Here is a 19,233-nt window from a genome sequence, read left to right as displayed (position 1 = left end):
CTGCCTACAGTCACGTGCATATACCCACACACAGATACACACACATAAAAAAGAATGAAGATGAACAGGTACATGGAACGTACTTGCCACATGGTTTGTATTCTGTTATACTATCTTTTTGCCTTCTAAGACCTTTTTGGGCATAGGCACATGACTTCTCAACCTGATCTCCTGTTATTTTCTTTCCACAGACACCAAGAACTGCTTAGAGTTTATATGTGTTAAAGAAATTCCACAAAGAAACTTCACAGGAAAGGTAAATTCATAGCTTACTTTAGGCTTGTGTAAGAAAAGCTTACAAAAGTATACGAAAACAAAAAGTTCAAGGGTAAGTACGTAGTGATATTACATATTAAACTTACTTTATCTGCTAATCTCTTATTATTAAACACTTAAAAATCACTCTATGAGTTTGTCTTCTTTGTCAGTAATATTTGCTAACAAAAATTTAATAACCAGTAATTTTATAAGAACATTGAGTTAATGAATAAGAAATAATATAATAAATTATTTCTTATAGGTAACCTGGGAAAATTAAATGATCCACATTTTTTTTGCAATGTTGAAAGGTAATAGAAAATGTCTATATCATGGTTGTAACTTATGAGCAAAGCTGTAGTCAGTGCTGCTGAGAAGACTATTTGTTCTCAAACTAAAGGTGTCTTATATAGAACTTAACACATGGCTGCTCATTAGGCTTCTGTGAAAAATGAGAAAATTCATAGGCCCACGAGAGGCGGTTATAACGCATTGTTCCCATAGCAACAGGAGAGGCGCTATGGCAGGACCAGGGACATTTAGCAGTAACTTTTAGTCAAAGAATTTGCAAAATGCTTTTTTGAGGCCAATTTGTTTTCAGTGACATAAAATACCAATGGATTATCTAAAAAAAATCTACATTCACTATGTGAATTGCCTAAAATTCTCTACATCAATTACTTAATGCTAAGGGTATCTATGGTTACCTACACTTGTGAGGTCATGAGCTCTGCTAGGAGAAACTGTCAAAGAGATGGGGGTCAGGCGGACCTAACAGGGAAGCAAAGAGCATTTAAAACATCAAACACAAGCTGGTGGGAGCCGTAAGCTGAATGGACCCCAATGTCGGGACCGTGTTTTCACTCTGCTCTACAGAAACTGGCTTGATCTGAGTTTGCCTCTTGCTACTGCCCGTATGTAATAGCCTTGCAGTGACTCCTCCAGCCAACAGTGCCAGACAGATCCTTAGTACTGGTGCTGGCTGAGAAAACACATTGGAAGTTGCCCTGAGAGCATTGGCATTGCTTTTACAGTTCAGTCCGGGTGCAGGAAAAGTCAGCGCATTTGAGCTTTAGTCCCATCAAACTGTGTTAAATTTGGAACATATGTAGTCTTTCCAGTTTCTTCTAAGTTAATGGATTTGAACTCTTTGACATCAGTAGTTATCCGTTTACTGCATGTCCCAAGACTTCCTCAGCTTTAGTTCTGGTCCCTACAACTATTTCTGAAGTTCCTCTGCACATTTCTCCCCATGTTTCCTGTGTGTGTGTGCAAGTATATATGTGTTATTCATGTGTGTGTATGCACATTTTGCAAGTGTGTGGGCACACGTGTGGGTGCATGTGCACATGCAGACCCAAGATGATGTTGGGAATCTTCCTTGACTTTGCACATTGAGACAGGATTTCTCTGTCAAACCTAGACCTCCCAATATGGCCAGTCTTGCTGGCCAGCTGGCTGTGGAGACCCTATCTCTACCTTCTGAGGCTGGAATTACAGTCTGGCCACTTCACTTATGCAGCATTTACGTGAGTGTCTGGGGACCTGAATTCTTGTTTTCATGTTTCTACAGCACATGCTTAAGCTCCGATCTCTTTCCAGCCCCTCTTTTTGCATATTGAGGCAAACCTACCCTCACGGAGACCATCACAAGTCCCTCCCTCTTTGTACATGACTACTGAGTGTGCTGACCAGAGCAGACACGCTCACAAAAGACCATGCATTATAAGCAGCTGGCATGTTTGAGAATAAAACACCACGGTGACCTTAAGGCTCAGGGTTGCACAGAAGTGTTTAGTTTTCAAAGCATTTTCACATATGCAATATCTTTCTACTAACGTGAAAAGCACTGAAGAAACTTATTTAGAGATGCAGGGACTGAGGCAAAGGGAAGTTATGTGACTTGTGAAAATTAAGACTAGCTAGCAAAGTTGTGGGGATTCAAATCTAGGCCTCTGGCTCCTGAAGCAAGTTTCACTAAGTCACAAAGACACTTGCAGCTCTACTACAGCTGCTAAATTAATTCTTGACCACCTAAAACTCCACACTCATTAGTTGGTTGTATAGTTAGAAAGTGGTAACAAACGTACCACTTCTGTTCTCATTGTTCACTCTTACCTCGGGCTACATTACTTATATACTCTAGAATATTTAAAATTTTTAAGTGAATGAAGCATGGTGTAATGTAATCAAGTGATCCCACCACTCCAGAGCTGGAGGCAGAAGGACCAAGAGTTCACAGCAAGTTCAAGGCAGACCTGGACTACAGGAGACCCTGTCTCAAAAAATAAAAATATAAAAATAAAAAAAAGAAGATGTCTACACACAGGCAAAGAACACTCTCAAGCTGCTGGGCATGGTGGCATACACCCTTACTTTCGGCACGTGGGAGGCAGAGGCAGGTGAATCTTTGTGAGTTCAAGGCCAGCCTGGTCTACATAGCAAGTTCTAGGCCAGCTGGGGCTACAGGGAGACCTTGTCTCAAAAAGACAGAAAAAAAAGAAAGAAAAGGAAAAGATTACTCTGGATTTTAATTAGAAAAGCCTCTCTTTGCAGTCAAATGGAAAGAACTGAACGTAGACACCCATAGCTGTACAAGAATAAAGCACAGTTGACAAGGACTCATCCATAAATAAGACATTAATACCACCCCCTTAATGCTCATTGTGGAAAAGCGGGTGGAAAGATTGTTAGAGATGGAAGACAGGAAGAAGGAACATGAACTATCTCAGCACAACATGGCCATGGTGATTATAAACTTACTGCAGCTGTACCTACTGGCACTGGACCTATACAAATCAGGCTTGCCTGGCAGCCACAGATGGGAAAGGGGCCCTTGGGACCATTCCACTTACTGCTGAACTATTGACAACTAGCAGATTCTGGGAGAGAGGGAGGCGTGGTACCTTGCCAAGTACCAGGCTGTAACCAAACCCATGGTCATACAGACAGCCTTAGTTAAACTCTGTGGGGTACAGATCAAAACAAAAGTCATGAATATGGGAAAGAGATTTGCAACAGGAAAGGCAGGGCTGGTAGGGCTGGGAGGGAGATGAGAAGGGGGAAGAGAGTAATTAGAATGCATTGTATACATGCATGAAACTGTCAAAGACCAAAACATATTAATAAAAACATAAGTGAATGAATGGTTTTAATACCCAAAGGGAATTTATAAAGACTTTAAAGAAAGGCTAAATGACTTGTTCCAGTCATCAGGATGGATTTTGGAGCTGGTATATTAATTGGAAATTGGGAAACAAATATAAAAATTCATCTTGAAATAATTTATGAACAGAGTCTTCCACAAAAAGTGCCTGTGCAGTCTGCTTGTTCTTGACGGAAGTGATTGACACCCTCAGCCTGGTTTCCAAGGAGTGTGTGGAAATCAAGAGCAGGGGCCAAGCCAATAACAATGTCAAAGAGAGGTGCTGCCATATGCACATCTCACTCCATGACATTTGAATTTCGTCCATTTTTTCAACCACTTTTATATCCATGAGTAAACGGACAAGAAGAATAAAGGGCAAACAGACACTGCCTTCAGAGTTAGGACCGGGATAGACTGCTAGAAAAGTGCAAACGTTAAGATATAAATAACATCTTGGTCTGGAGAGATGGCTCAGCAGTTAAGAGCACTGGCTTCGGTTCCCAGCCCCCACATGATGAATAACAATCATCTGTGTAACTCTAGTTCCAGGGAATCAAATGCCGTCTTCTGGCCCCCATGAGCATTGCAAGACATGGGTGCACTTATATACATGATGGCAAAACATACATACGCATAGAAAATGTAGTCAACCTGCATATAAAGGTGAAAGAGCCCTGGGAGGATTGGAACAGTAGAAAAGGGGCCACACGAGAGGGCTAATGTTAGGGCTATTTCACTTAATACACTTCAGGGTCTATTATAGTGAAAAATTACAAATGTGAACATTTACACGATAGATAGGAAGTCTGTTTAACATAAAGATGACCACTTTATCATATCCTTGGCAACTTGGACAAGCTCAAGGAAGCTGACAGTTTTAGAAACTCCCTACAGCCGAAAAGTCAAAGAGGCTCAATCTGCCATTTTCTGTGTTTGGAAACTTTCCTTTCTTAGCCAGGCCGTAGGGCACATGACTATAGTTTGAACACTCAGGAGACTGAGGTGGGAAGATCACTTGAGTTTGAGGGTGTGAAGGCAGCTCAGTCAACAGACTTCAATACAGAAAAATGCTTTTGTTTCTTTATAGACCCTTGTCTTCTTCCCTTCCTATCTTCAGTCAAAGTTTCTAAGATATTTAAGCCTTCTGGTTCCCGTTTCTTGTGCTCTTACTAAGATGAACAAATGATGATCTCAAGACATGCAGCCGTTTGTATTTTTTGTGTATGAGATGGCTAAGTTTAATTCTTTTTGGAATTTATCTGCTTTAGTCACTTTTTTAAAGAATTAAAAATATTTTGTTATTTTTAATTTTATATGTGTGTATTCCCTGCATTTGTGTAAGTGCATCTGTGTTGCGCAAAGCCCATGGAGGTCAGAAGAGGGTGTCTGATTCCCTGGAACTGGAGTTATAGATGGTTGTTATCTGCTGTGTGGGTGCTGGGAATCAAAGCTGGGTCCTCTGCAAGAGCAGCCAGTGCTCTTAACTGCTGAGCCATCTCTCTAGCCCAAATATGGTTTTTTTTTTTTTTTTTTTTTGGACAGGGTCTCCCTAGTCCCAGCCCACCTGGAAGTCACTATGTGGGCCAGGCTGGCCTCACACTCACAGAGATCCGCCTGTCTCTGCCTCCTGAGTTCTGGGATTAAAGACATGTGCTTCCATGCCTGGCTGCTTTAGTTTTTATTATCTCTTTCTCACACTTTAGTTTTTGTAATTAATTTTGCTTTTTAAAAGATATTTTAAAACTTACTCTTTGTAAATTTCATGCATGTGTATATAATGTATTCTGATCACGCTGACTCCCTAACCCTCTTATTCACTCCTACCCCTAGTGATCCCCTTCTTCCCAACAAGTCCCCCCCCACTTTGATCTCTCTCTCTCTGTCTCTCTGTCTATCTCTCTCTCTCAATGACTCACTAAGTTTAGTTAGGGATGCCTTCAGGAGCATGAGTGAAATCATGGGCAGCTCACCAGTGACTGTATCACTGAAGAAATGGAATTCCCCTTCCTCACCAACCATTAACTGCCAATAGCTCCCTAGGCAGGTGTGGGGCTCCATGTGCTCTGTCATCCATGATGGAATGTTGACAAGCCGTTTTGAGCAGGTCTTGTGCAGGAAACCACAGTTTTTCTGAGCTCATGAGTGCAATGGCCAGGTCATGTTCAGAAGACAGCATTTGGCAGAACTCCTCCCCATCTTCTGGTTTATACATTCTTTCCACTCACTCTTCCATGATGCTCTCTGAGTCTTGGTGGGGGTGATACAGAAGTCTCATTTAGAGCTATGTAGTCAGCAGTCACTTATTCTCAGCACTTTGACCAAAAGTGCTGCCTACTTCAGAAAGAAGCTTCTCTGGTCAAGGCTGAGCGCAGCACTAATCTATGGGTATAAACATAAATACGTACATGGTGGTTTGACCACATGGCCACTTAGCAAAGCAACAGTAGTAGGTCTCCTCCCCTCATTGCCCATTGTTTAGACAAATAGGCTATATATTTATATTGCAAAGCTTTTTGGGTTCATTCATGTGATTGTCACAAGGAAGGTGCAGGACTTCGGGAGTCAGGGAGGGAAGGAAAGTGGTAGAGATATGTTTTAGGATGGAATCTTGTCATTTAAATGCTGTGTTGCAGCAATATTGCAAAGAAGGGTTCCTAAATATCAGAAAATTGTACATGAGGCAAATGAGAATCAAGTAGCAGCATAAGTCGAGTTTTTAAATTTTAGGGACAACATTCACTACACCCTTGTAGCACCCCGACTGCAAGTCACTCCTCCAGATTAGAAGAATGGAGTGATTTCAAGAAAGATGAGACAATCATTTTGGGGAGGAAGGAAAAAGCCTGCGGTGTCCTGGGATGTTTCCTTACCTAAATGATGGTAATAAGAAAACCATCTCCAAGTTGTCAAATGGGCTAATTTACGATCTCTTCTCAGTCTTTCACTAAAATTAAGGGAAAGGACTAATCAAGTGCTTAACTCATAATGACTTCAGGGTAGGTGTTCAATGAACGCTTGTTCTTTTTGCTGCCCAAGAGCTGTTATATTCAATGTGGTCCAAAAAGCTGTCCTGGTGGTCCTTACAGTATGAGGCATGTGCATAATCTTTGCTCCTCTGCAGAAAATCATCCTATTTTATATGCCTTATAGAATTTAAAGAAAAACCTGGAGTATTTAATGTCATCTTCAGTAGATTCATCTTTTTATAGTAGATTTACTTTTATGAGGGTACAATAACAAGAGGCTTAGAGATACTAATGACCCACACAGTATTTTATAAATTTTATTATTATTTAGTTATTTTTATTTTATTTTGGCTGGCTTGCCATGAATTGGTACATTTCTTCAAATGACCTCCTTCCTCCATCAATTTTAAGAGGTACCTTTATTATTATTATTATTTTTTATGTGTATGTGTGTATTGCCTGCATGGAGGTAAGTGCACCCATGTCGTGCAATGCCCACAGAGGTCAGAAGAGGCTGTTGGGTCCCCTGGGACTGGAGTTACAGACAGTTGTTAGCTGCCACGTGGGTGCTGGGATTCAAACCCGGGTCTTCTGCAATAACAGTCAGTGCTCTTAAGCACTGAGCTATCTCTCCAGTCCAGCCACACTGTATTTTAATGTATCCAACTGCTTGAAGAGGCAAAGTGACTAACTTGCCAAAAATCCAAGCAAGCTTCTTAAAAATGACAGTGCTATGGGCTGGAGAGCTGGCACAGCTGTTAAAGGCTCAGGCTCACAACCAAAAAATGACAGTGCTGTGAGTTATTATTACCCCTCCCCACACTTGCAAGCCCATACACAAACAAATACCTGCACACACAAATACATACAGGATCCTTTATTTTACTTGATCCAAAGGAGCAATCAGTTAGGTGGGGAGTCGCAGATGGAGATAACTAGGAAGAAACAGGGAATTCGGGAATTTTCTAACTTGGAACTCTTAAGAGTTGAAAGTGAGTATGAACAATACAGTGTCTTTCAAAAATGAATAGAAATACCATCAAAGCAATCAGCCATGTTTTCCCAAAGCAAGACACTATGAGTTACCCAGGGTATAGATATGTCCATGTGTCTATCTGTTGTCTATCCATTCATCTGTACTCTCTTCTTTTATGTTCCCAGTTACTAGTCTTCCATACGCAATACCCACATCGGTATTGGTATTCAACAACCTATTCAATTTCTGTTGTAAAGAAACTGGCTCTATCAATATTCTTTTTGTCTTACTGGAGTATCATACTTTTTCTTAGGTACATTTAAAATTATTAGAGTTATTTTTATTCCAATTCTATTGACCTATTAAATTTAACTTTTTTATTGTTTGAGAATTTCTCAAACATGCATATAATGTGTTTTGATCCAACCTACTTCCCAATTCCCTCCCCTCTAACTCCTCCCCTATGTTCCCTATGACTTTTCCCTTCAAACTTCATGTACTTTTTATTTTTAAATTTTATGTGTATGAGTGTATTGCCTGCATGTATGTGAGTGCACCCATGTTGTGCAATACCACAGAGGTCAGAAGAGGGCTTTTCAGATTCCCCTGGAACTGGAATTAAGGACGGTTCATAGCCACCATGTGGGTGCTGGGAACTGAACCCAGGTCCTCTGCAAAAGCAGTCAGTGATCTTAACCTCTGAGCCATCTCTCCAGCCCTTCAACTTCATGAACTTTTTAAAACACCCACTGAGTCCATTTAGTGTTGTCTGTATGTACATTGGTATAGGGCCATCTGCTGGGGCATGGATGGTTTCTCAGTGCTGCATCCCTGAAGAAAACTGACTCTCTCTCTCCCCTAGCAGACATCAATTGCCAATGGTTCTTCAGCTAGGGGTGGGATTTTATGAACCCTTCCCCGTCCATGCTGGGATTTTTATTGGCTTGATCTGGTGCAGGTCTGGTGCGTGTTGTCACAGCCATTGTGAATTCATGTGTGCAAGGCCCTGCCATGTCTGGCGAGTGCTGTTTAACTGAAGATTTGCACTACCTCTGGCTCTTAGAATCTACCCACTCCTTATCCATAATGATGAGATGATATGGATGTCCCACTTAGAGCTGAGAACTCCACAATCTCTTATTCTTTGCACACTGATTAGTTGTGGGTCTCTGTATTACTTACCATCTACCACAAAAAAGCTTCTCTGATGAAGAGGTCCACCAATCTATGGATATAATGACAAGAACTTGCAGGGGGCAGTTAATTACTATATCTATTTAGCAGACTTTAAATCCAATGGGTGGATGGTTACACCCATAACATTTGTGCCAGTATTGCACCAGTGGGCATGTCTTGCCAGGCAGGTTATTATTGTAGCTTGAAGTATTCCCAGCTGGGTAAGACTGTTGATTACTTTTCTCCTCCAGTAATGTGCACAGCACCTGTCAATACTCTGAAGTCTAGTCAGCAAGGCTGAAGCTTCCCGGTCAGTACCAGCTTGGTTTCTTCACGTCCTATGACTCAAGCATGTGATGTCTTTGGTGGTAGAGTCTTAACATCATGTTTTGGAGTATAACCAAGAGCAATTTTAAGAGTCTTTAATATTTGGGGGTCGGGAGGGTCTATGGACCCTAATGACCAACATCTTGAAAAGGGGTAACCCATACCTAGCACTTGGTTAGCCTATGGTGTCTGGGAGAGGCATTGTCTACCCATTATAGCATAACTCCATTTAAATTATTTTTATATGTTCATATGTATAGATTTCAGGAAACTTCTACACTACTAGGTTTCCATATGGCTTTTTCAAAGGTCTTTAATGTCTCTTTCCACAGGCCTTCCTCCACCCTTCCTTCCTGTCTCCCACACCACTTAATCCTTTGTATTTCATTTTCCCTCTCCCCTTTTTACTGCTTGCATTCAATCCCCCTTCACTGAAATTGCCCAGTATCTCTGGTTAGTCTTTGGTTTTATATCTAGTAGTAGTTCTCTTATGAAACTGAATGTACCTGTGCTTGGTGCATATATGTTCAGAATTGTAATACCCTTTTACTTAAGTTCATTTAAATTATTGGAGTTATTTTTATCTAATTTTATTGACCTATTTAACTTAATAGTCAAATTTTAAACTCAGTTGAAAAAGGGGAGAGTATCACATTTAAGATATATTGCTTCTTGAGATTAGCAAGAAATTTGCAAAATTCCCATTCATTCTATTATTATTATCAGCTTGTTTTGAAGCCCATGAGCTTCTGTAATGCTTTATTTGACGTCCACCTCTGATCATGTTAATTATCCTCAAAATTGTGGAGACTGATACTGCAAAAGTTGTGTTTTATAGACATTTTCCGACTATCTACTGTATTAAGTATTTGGAATCTCAGAAATGATTTTTAAAAATATTAATTCCCCGGGGGCTGGAGAGATGGCTCAGGGTTTAAGAGTACTTCCTGCTCTTGCAGAGGACTGTAGTCCAGTTAACCAGTTCCTGGGTATCTGATGCACTCTTTTGGCCTCTGTGGCATTGCACCACGGGTGTACTTACAAACATACAAGCAAACCACTCACACACGTAAAATAAAAATACATTAATAAATATTAGTTTTCTCTTTGGAAATAGTGTTTCTTCCTACTGTGGCCTTCACCTTGGAAACAATCTCCATTTGTTGGTGATAGAATTGAAATAAAACATACCAGCTACCTTGTGAGAGTCAGAGATGGTTTTAAGCAATTTAGTGGGATTTATAAATAAGAAAATGTAGGCAAAGAAAAATAACTGTGAGAACCAAGGCCAGTAAATAATCATGTGGAGATTTAAAACCATTCTTTGGATTATTATTATTATTATTATTTTTTTGTTTCAACCTAGGAGTTTAGCTAGGCACATGCTGTTTAATTTCCAAATACTTGGAGGAACTTTCTTGTTATTTTAACTATTACTGATTTCTAATTTAATTACATTGTTGCTATAGTTATGCTAAGTGAGAATTCGAAAGTTTTGAAATTGTATTACTTTCCTCTGACAATTAGCTTTTCTTGAACTCTGCTTTGATAATAATGTAGCAAATTTAATACAAAATAACTTTTTAATATTTGTTGTATCCTGCACCTTGTTTTAAAACTTATGCTTCCTACAAATAAGATATTGATGACCGTGTATTGTAATCCAGACTGACAGCCTCTGAGTAACTCAAATTTTCAGCTAAATTCTACTTGTTTACTATAATTGATGGTGTGATTTGGTTGAACTCTTCACCTTTCTGATGCTTTTCAGTGCTGGAACTATTCTTTCTTCCCCCACATTCTCCTTCCTTAGTTTAGTTTCAGTTAATTAAATATTTTTGTCTTTTAAATCAGATTGTTGACTATGTAGCTCCATTTCAAATGCTTCTGAATGATAACTTTAGAGATTATAACAGGCATCCTTAATTTATCATGGCCTATTTAGAATTAATATTGGACAACTTCATTAAAATCCTTCAATGTAGGCGGGCATGATGGCAAATGCCTTTAATCTCAGAACTCAGGAAACAGAGACAGATGGATCTCTGTGTGACTGAGAGATCAACACCAGCCTGGTGTACATAGTGAGTTCTGTCTCAAAAAAAAAAAAAAAAGTCCAAAAAATGTGCTTCAGTGTCATCCCTTTGTAGACCTTTGTGGTATTAGAGTCAAATATTGAAATATGTAAGCTCTTTAAGTTTTTTTTTTTTTTTTTGAGATGGTGGTCCTCTGCAGTGGAGCAGGACCTTGAACTTCTGCTTCTCCTGCCTCCATTTCTCTGTTCTTCATTTTGGGTAATTTCTACTGATTTGTTTTCCAACTTACTTTCTTTAGCAGTCTCCAATCTGAGGATAAAAAGCAATCAATAAACATTTCTACCTCAGATATTACCTATAATCTATTCCAAATTTCCATTTTGCCTTGTGTATAGTTTTCTAAGCTTTTCTTTCTTCCCTAGTTAAAGCTACTTTTGTCTCAGAGCTCTTAAATATATTTTTTTAATGACATTGTTAAAATCCTCATCTAGTTATTACCATAGCTGGGTCATCTTGGAACTATTGTCATGGATTGATTATTTTTCTCAAGTATCAGTTTAATTTTCATATTTCCTTGCATATATGGTAATTTTAAATTTTATGCTGCACATCTTAATGAAGCTTTCTAGGGGCTCAGGAAGATGACCCTTTCCTGAAGGACTGCCAAGCATTGTTTTGTTTGTTTTCTGTTAGGGGATTAAATGGCAGATACTCTTCCCTTATCACACTTATTCTTTATTAGAGCAGGCCAACTCTGGCTTTGAATGTAACCCTGAGATAATTCCTTTCTGCAGGTCCTGATTCTTAAAGTATGTCATTTCTGGATCTCAGGTTAGTGTATAGCATGTGCTGTTAGGTCTCCTCCACTTGATATTCCAGCATGTCTAGGCAGTACAGGTCATTTAGCACTTCCAACTGATACCAGTTCTTTAGCAGGAAATCTGTGCTGCATGGACACTTACTCCTCATATGCACATTTCAGACCTTGGCCAAGGACCTGCAATGAATCCTCAGACAGACTCTGTCCCCCAAACCTGTCATGCCTCCTTGGTCACTGGCCTGTAAATGACAGCTGTTTTGTCAGCAGAGTGTTCAGATCTTGGCCTCCTCAACTCAGCAAAACTACAAAAGGTCTGATGTGGTACCACAAGTAGGGTAAGAAAATAAGCCAACAAAAGCTGAGATAATTGTGCATTTCCTTCTCCTGCTCTGAAAAGTGGTCAGTTGTCAGGACTCGGGTTTGCTTTGCAGCGGGGTACCTACTGGCTTTGGGGCAGAGAGGCTTGGTCGGCGACAAGGTCTTGGACCCTGGGACTTGTGTCTTTTTAATAAGCTGTTTATTTTAAAATTCAGATGGGTTTTTATACATCCAAAGGAACTGGCAGTCACGTGGGATATGGCAGTCACATACAGAGATTTAGGGTACAAAGAAACAGGACATTTAGTCTGTTAGTTGGTGCTAGAAGGATGCTTAAGCTTTTACTCAAAGTTATCAATGCCCATCTGGTAATTTATTGGCCATAATGTTTTCTTTCTTAGAGTTAAAAGCATGGTAAACGTTTTGCTTTTAGCTCAAGAGTAAACCTTTAACCTGGCCTAATCTCTTAGCTAAGGATAGCTGAGTTATTTGTTCAGGACAAGGAGATGAGCTAAGGGTTGTTGACGCTTTTCCATAGAGCAGGGAGCCTGCACTTATGACCAGGCCGCTTCCTCCTGGCAGTCTTACAATATTCTCCAAGACAGGGATTATTAGAGCCATTGTTTTCAGCCTCCCTCCCTTTAGCAGAGAATGCATACTGGATATAAAAGTTTTAGGCTCACTGGGCGTGGTGGCGCAAACCTTTAATCCCAGCACTCGGGAGGCATAGACAGGCGGACCTCTGTGAGTTCAAGGCCAGCCTGGTCTACGTAGTGAGTTCCAGGACAGCTGGGGCTACAGGGAGACCCTGTCTCACAAAGACCAGGAAAAAAAAAAAAGTTTTAGGCTCACTTCACCCTAGGGCCTGGCATCCTGGTTTCCTACAGTCAGTTCCTGAAAATGACTGCTTCAAGCATCTTGTTGAGTTTTATAGTTGTGTACAATAGGAAAGTAGATTTAGTACCAGTAACGTTACCGTGGCTGGAATAAAAAGTCCATGGATTCATAATTATTCATAAAACAGTGTGAGATAATATTTGTGAACTACATACTGTTACTATAACCTAATCTTATAAAAAGTTAGATTCAAGCTAAACTGTGAGAGGGACAGTCGGTTTTTAAATCTAGGTAGCCAGGGTCCAGACTCTGTGCTTTGGCTCAGGATACTGTGCTGCTTTTGTATCATAAAATTACCATGTGTTTCCTGTTTATAGCAGTCTGTCCATTGTCTATCACAGGAAAAGCTTTCTGGTAAGGATTTAATAAGTACTTGTTGGATAGAAAGGTAAGTGTATTATGAATGCTAAAATTTGAACCTTTTCCTCATATGTGGAATGTTAGTGGTCATCTTTTCTACTGCGTCATGGCAACAAAATTCTGCAACAAACAAAAACTAACTGTGGAACACAGAAAAGTGATATGCTTGTACAGTTAGGCATATCAAAATATGATTATATAATAGGAAAGAAGTTGTAGCAGGACTTTTGTAGGATGGTCATCATTAGGAACCGGCTTCATGGTTCTTCAAAGCAGCCTCTAGTCATCAATGGCTCTGGCTTGATGCAGTGAGCAATGTTGATGCTTCTGGTAATTCTAGGCATCACTTTTGGTTGAAGAAAAAAACCCGATATCCATTTTTGTCTTTTTGTATTTGTTAGAAGAAGAGGAAAAAAGTCAGTTTTGATAATAGTTGTTTCTAGAGCCTTTGTACCACACTATTTAACTAACAATACATGCTGATTGATTTCCAAATGTATTTTCTTGATCTTGATATCAAATAGTTACAGTTCTTGTAGTCTTCTCCATCACAAAACAATATGCATTTATTCTTATCAGAAACAAAACTACCTGATGGTTTTGAAGCCATTTTGTTGTGTTTAACAAGATTCTTAAAGATATGGAATAGACTTTCCATTTACATAAAATTAAAGAAAGGATGCTTCAGCAAATGCAAATGCAAAAAGGAATATTTTAATTTTGATTCATGATTAGTATCAACTATTGCATTGTGGCAATAATACAATGCCGACTTCTGCAGAGTATAACTAATGGTTGTAAGCTATTTATAAACTAAATATCTTGATTAATTAATTTTCTGAAATGTCTTTATTGATTATATTTCAGACTCTGTTTTTTTTTAATACGTGGGGTCTTTGCAAATGTTTTATAATGAAAATCACAAATTCTGGATTCTGTGATTCTGCAGTGTGACGTGCCCAGAAAAATAATAGATTTATCTTAATTGTATAAGTTGATCGTTTAACCACTGGTGATCTGCATTTATTAATTACTGTTCACCTTTAGAACTAGAAACAAAAGCTATTCTACAGTGGAAAGAAGTATGCAAAAATTAATTCCAACATAACAGAGACTGTCATATGATTACTCATCATTATGTTTTTCTCCCTCAGTACTTTTCAAGGTCTTGAAACAGCATTTTCAGTATTAAAACAGAAAACGCCTTACTCTGAAGCAGGTTCTTGCATCTTTTGGGAGCTGTTGCCTATCGTTCTTTCATTTGAATTATAGAGAGATTCTTGACCCTTTGTTCCCATTACACGTTTTAATAAACTGATTTGAATTTTGACATGACCATACTACACAAGGTACTTTCATTATTAAATATGAATTAAAATCCCATCAATCCATTCTGACTTACAAGAGATATTTCTTATCTTGGTGGTTCTAAGGTCACAAAGGAGGGGTCATATAGTTATTTTCAGAGCATCTCAACTTACTCCTTACATATGCCCATAGATTTTCTAGAAAACTAGTCTTGATTTTAACGAATTTTCCACATTGTACTTCCAAATAACCTGAACATCCCAATATTTTTGGTATGTTGAAATACGTGTTACCTTTCCAGTAATCCCTCTTTGAAATAGAAATAGAACAAAATTCTTCGACAGAGCTCGTGTCCTGATATTAGATTGGAACTATGGTTGCATAAAATGTGAATATATGAGAGAAGGAAGGATTTTTTTGGGCGGGTTAAAGAGTTAAAGAGATTATATCTTTAGATTCTGTGGCTTAACTACCTGCTAGAATTTCTTTCAAGAAGGTTATCTGTGAGTTTCAAAGTGCTATTGTTGTCTGAAGTTCCTTAATGTCAGGTCAGGCCCATTCTTAGGGCTGTGAAAATTCTTGGGCACGACTTTTATATCCGAGTTGATGTGGGTTTGTAAATGACTTTTCCTAGGTTGGCAGATCTCCTGCTCACACACGGGCTTGTATATAATTGATAATTGTGTTTCCATTGACTACTAATGAAGCAACCATTCACCTTTCATATGACAATAGTTTTGCCATTTGTATTCAAAGGAAGTATAAGGATGTAAGATTAGAAAGGGGAATAGCACAGGAAAATCAGGCAAGGGGGAGTAATCACTTCAAGAAAAGGAATGGTTGAAAAACAACACGATCAATTTCTCTTGCTACAGATTAAAATGGATTATTACTCATGGGAGTAAGACCTTTGGGAAATAGGACAGCTCCACTTTCATAGTGGGAGAGGTACGCCACATGCCTTGGGGAATTCTAGAAAGCCATGTCCTAACAATGAGACTGAACTCTCAAGAAGGACATGAATATAAAAAGAAAATCTTCAAGGACATAGATAATAATATTTCACACCTTCAGAAAGCTGTTTGAAGGATGCTGGCATCCTTTGAATCAGCTATGCATGTTATAATCAAATACGCCATGAACTTTGAGGTCTCGGCATATATTTTACAGTCAGAATTTCTGCCGGATCCCCATCATTTCTGCAGTTAAAAAAACCCATCTCACCCTTCGCCATCATCTCCCTCACTTACCATGTTCTCATTTTAGTTTTCTTGCAACAATTCCTTACTCATTATTTGCCTTTTATTTTGCCCTTGCATTATGAACAGTTCCTTCTTTCTCCCTCTGGCCTTTGAGATCCCCTTTGTTGGCTCTATGATTCGCTTAGCTTGCAAAAATTTAAGTGGTACATATCATTTCTGTTTCATCTTTAAGTTGAAATAAGGTGGAAGGTGATCAGATAAGCTCAGCTAGTACTCTCTGCTTGCACCAACTGTTCTTACTTACAGACATTAGTACTTCATTTTACCTGTGTGCGTGACTCAGGGCAAGGTCAGGCTTCCTCATCCGTAGGTAGCATGTGACAAGCTTTGTCTCAATGAAACTCGCCACGCTTGCTATATCTTCTGCGTGTGCTTCAAAGGGTTTTCCGAGAACTGCCCCTTTGCTGCAAAGCTTAAAAAGGGTAAAACGTTGTCTCGTGAAAGTATTGCTATGCAAGATATCTCTTAAATAAGCAAAGCATACATATGCACACATAATTTTTAAAAACTACAGTAAAATCTTAATATTTTGATTGTAAGCTAAATTGTTCCTGCTCACTATTGTGTGACTATAATAAAAATGTGACGTATTTTACTGTAAAAATTTTCTATAAAATGTTTTAGAAGTGTGACAGATAATAAAGGATTGCCATTTGCTAAGGATGTCTGTTCTAAATCTAGGGCTCACAATAAGCAGAGATATGAGGAGAAAACTAGGTATAAATCATATTAAACACCAGTGCGTTTTGTCAAAACCCAACGGAACAATGATCTAGCTCACTATCAAGTTTGATTTAATACAATAAGGGGTATCAGAAGTTAACACCTAGGAGCCATTAACATGATCGGTGATTAATTTGAGTCTGAATCATATTCTCTAGGATGTTATTGAAAGAAAAGAAGTGAAAATTTATTAGGATTTATTGGCAGAGGCCACAGTAGCTAAGAAACATGGTGAGAATGTGGAATTCTTATTAAAAATTCCAGGAAGCCAGTGGTTTCTGGGCAACATAGATAAACTGTAGAGGAGGAAAAGAATGAATTTGGGGAGCGTCAGAAATGTGGCAGGATGGATCAGAGAGCCTTCTTCCTTCTCAGCATCTTTTACTGTTCTTGGCGCGAAGGCTGTTGGGAAAGGGGAAACCCCACTTCAGTCCACTGACTTTATTTAGAATACCTGTTTGGTGACTTTTTTGTACTTTGATGTGTGCTCATGCTGCAGGAGGGGCGTGAGAGAGAATAAATGTGTGTTTGGATTCCATGCACATTTACATATATTTCAGTATAAAATTCTTGCATTCTGAATCCTGAATGCTGCAATGATATAGCTCGGAATATTTTCTTTTGCATTTTACATAACACTGTTGTGATTTTTTTAAGTGGCAGTGGCTATCTTCTGGTATAAAATGTTTTACCTTTTTAGTTTAATTCAAAACGATAAGCTGTTTTTGAAAAAGAATGTTGAACCCAGGTGTTTGCATCCCTAGTTTGAATTTGCTGTCTGATGCCATGTGCTGTTTGTCCTGTGGCTTGTAGTGTTTTCAAAATTCTCTTCCAGTTTGATGGGTAGGAAACACTTAGCATTTAGTAAATAAATGTTTACCAAGGATCTGTTGCTATTTGCCAGGCAAAAATTGCTGCTTTCGTATTTTCATGTGAATTAATTAGAATTTCCATGAATTTTGAATAATTTAAGCTCTGTATAAATTTTTGCATCTAATCCTTGCCAGTTTCCTTTCCCTTTTAATCTTTTTCTTATTAATCCTAATAGATATTTAAGCATATAAGCTATTATTTCTCTTCTGACAACAACCGCATAATGGGTCCAAATGCAGGGGTTTTAACTTCAAATTATGTTTCACAAAGTATCAACTTTTATTCACGTTTTTATAAAGGATCTCAGAAATACATTCCAAAACATTTCAGTTCTTTAAAATTTTTTTTTGAGGATTTTGTTCATGAGTAAGTACTATATTTATGTAATATTTCCAGTCCTCCCTCCGTCCCCTCCTTCAACTTCTCCCACATCCACCTCTAGGTCACATAATGGTTCATTATTATTGCTATATATATATATATATATATATATATATATATATATATATGTATGACCTACCGAATCCATTTAGTGTTGCTTGTATGTACATGCGTTTAGCGAGGACACTTGATATTGGCTAAGGAATCAAGGAGCTTGTCCCCAAATTGATATTCATTCTCATATTTCTCTCTCTCTCTCTCTCTCTCTCTCTGCAACCATCGACTCCCTATAGCTCTTCATCTAGAGGTAGGACCTTGTAAAATCTCTCCCATTCACAGTGGTGTGTCAAGTCTTGTTGACCTTATGCAGGCCTTGTTTAGGCAACCTTGTTGAAATTTCTTGGGTGGGGCTTCCCTGTCATGTCTGGAAGACCCTACTCAGCAGCGGGCTTCCTGGTCTTCTGGCTCTTGCATCTCAGCCTCCCTTCTGCCATGTTTCATGAGCCTTAGGTGTAGGGATTGCACTGTAGATATGTCAGTTGACACTGGGCACTCCATGGTCACTTATTCTCTAGGTTTTGACCAGTCGTGGCTCTCTATAATGGTTTCCATCTGTTGAAAAAATAAGCTTCTTTGCTGAAGGTAGAAGTATGCTTATCTGTGAGTTAACTGTTGTGATTCAAAGGCTTTACAGCTAGGTCGGATTAGTAATTGTTTTTTACCCTTGGCAGCTTGCATAGCACCATTGGATGCTATGAGAGCTGGTCCTTGGGGAGGAGACTGAGATTAGTTCCAGTTCTACTACTGTGTCCAAAGTGTGTGGTGTCTTAACCTTCAAGTTCTGGGAGGCAACCAAGGCACTAGTCTATATTATTTTGGGAGTCTCTTTGACTACCCTGACCAACAACTTGAAGGGAGGTTTCCCATGTCTGTAATGGGGGATTTTGTTAGGTTCTCTATGGCTCTTGTGAGGAATATTACCACCCCCTGCGGCGTTCCAGTTATTTTTAAGAAAACAAAGGCAAAGAATATGTGTAGAGGGTGCCGTGGAAATGATCTCAGGCAGTGCTGCTGAGGTTAGATGATTCATGGACACAACATGATGACGTTGGTAATGAAAGAGATAAAGCATTTAACACAGATCGAGTAAAGACTCCCGAGAGCCCGATTTCAGAAATGTCACTGTGGCTGTAAACAGACTTTAAAATATAACTGTAGAAAGTATCACAGTTTGGATAGGTCATCGGACACAGCATCTCCTTCCTTCTACCAATATAATTCTACAGGACCAGAAATAACTAAACACAATTTTCTGGAAAAAAATAATTGTGTGGCATAACTATTAATACAAAACATACAGCAATGGAAAAGAGTTGCTCTAGTTGAGTTTTTATTCACAGTCTC

At 38.9% G+C, this 19,233-nt stretch overlaps 1 protein-coding gene across 1 annotated transcript in view; it reads right to left on the bottom strand.

The window, feature by feature from the left end:
* The window catches only part of LOC103745148 (spermatogenesis-associated protein 16-like), a gene marked incomplete at its 3' end in the record, with an annotated part of 90,435 nt that overhangs the window by 19,377 nt on the left and 51,825 nt on the right, over window positions 1-19,233 (bottom strand). Inside the window, exon 2 of the mRNA XM_008847049.1 lies at window positions 16,119-16,264. Within this exon, the coding sequence (XP_008845271.1) occupies window positions 16,119-16,264 (146 nt within the window). The remainder of the gene's footprint in view (window positions 1-16,118; window positions 16,265-19,233) is intronic.

Source organism: Nannospalax galili, unplaced genomic scaffold (assembly GCF_000622305.1).
Source record: "Nannospalax galili isolate Female #2095 unplaced genomic scaffold, S.galili_v1.0 scaffold863, whole genome shotgun sequence".
Lineage (NCBI taxonomy): Eukaryota > Metazoa > Chordata > Mammalia > Rodentia > Spalacidae > Nannospalax > Nannospalax galili.
This window is presented reverse-complemented; position numbering and strand designations above follow the sequence as displayed.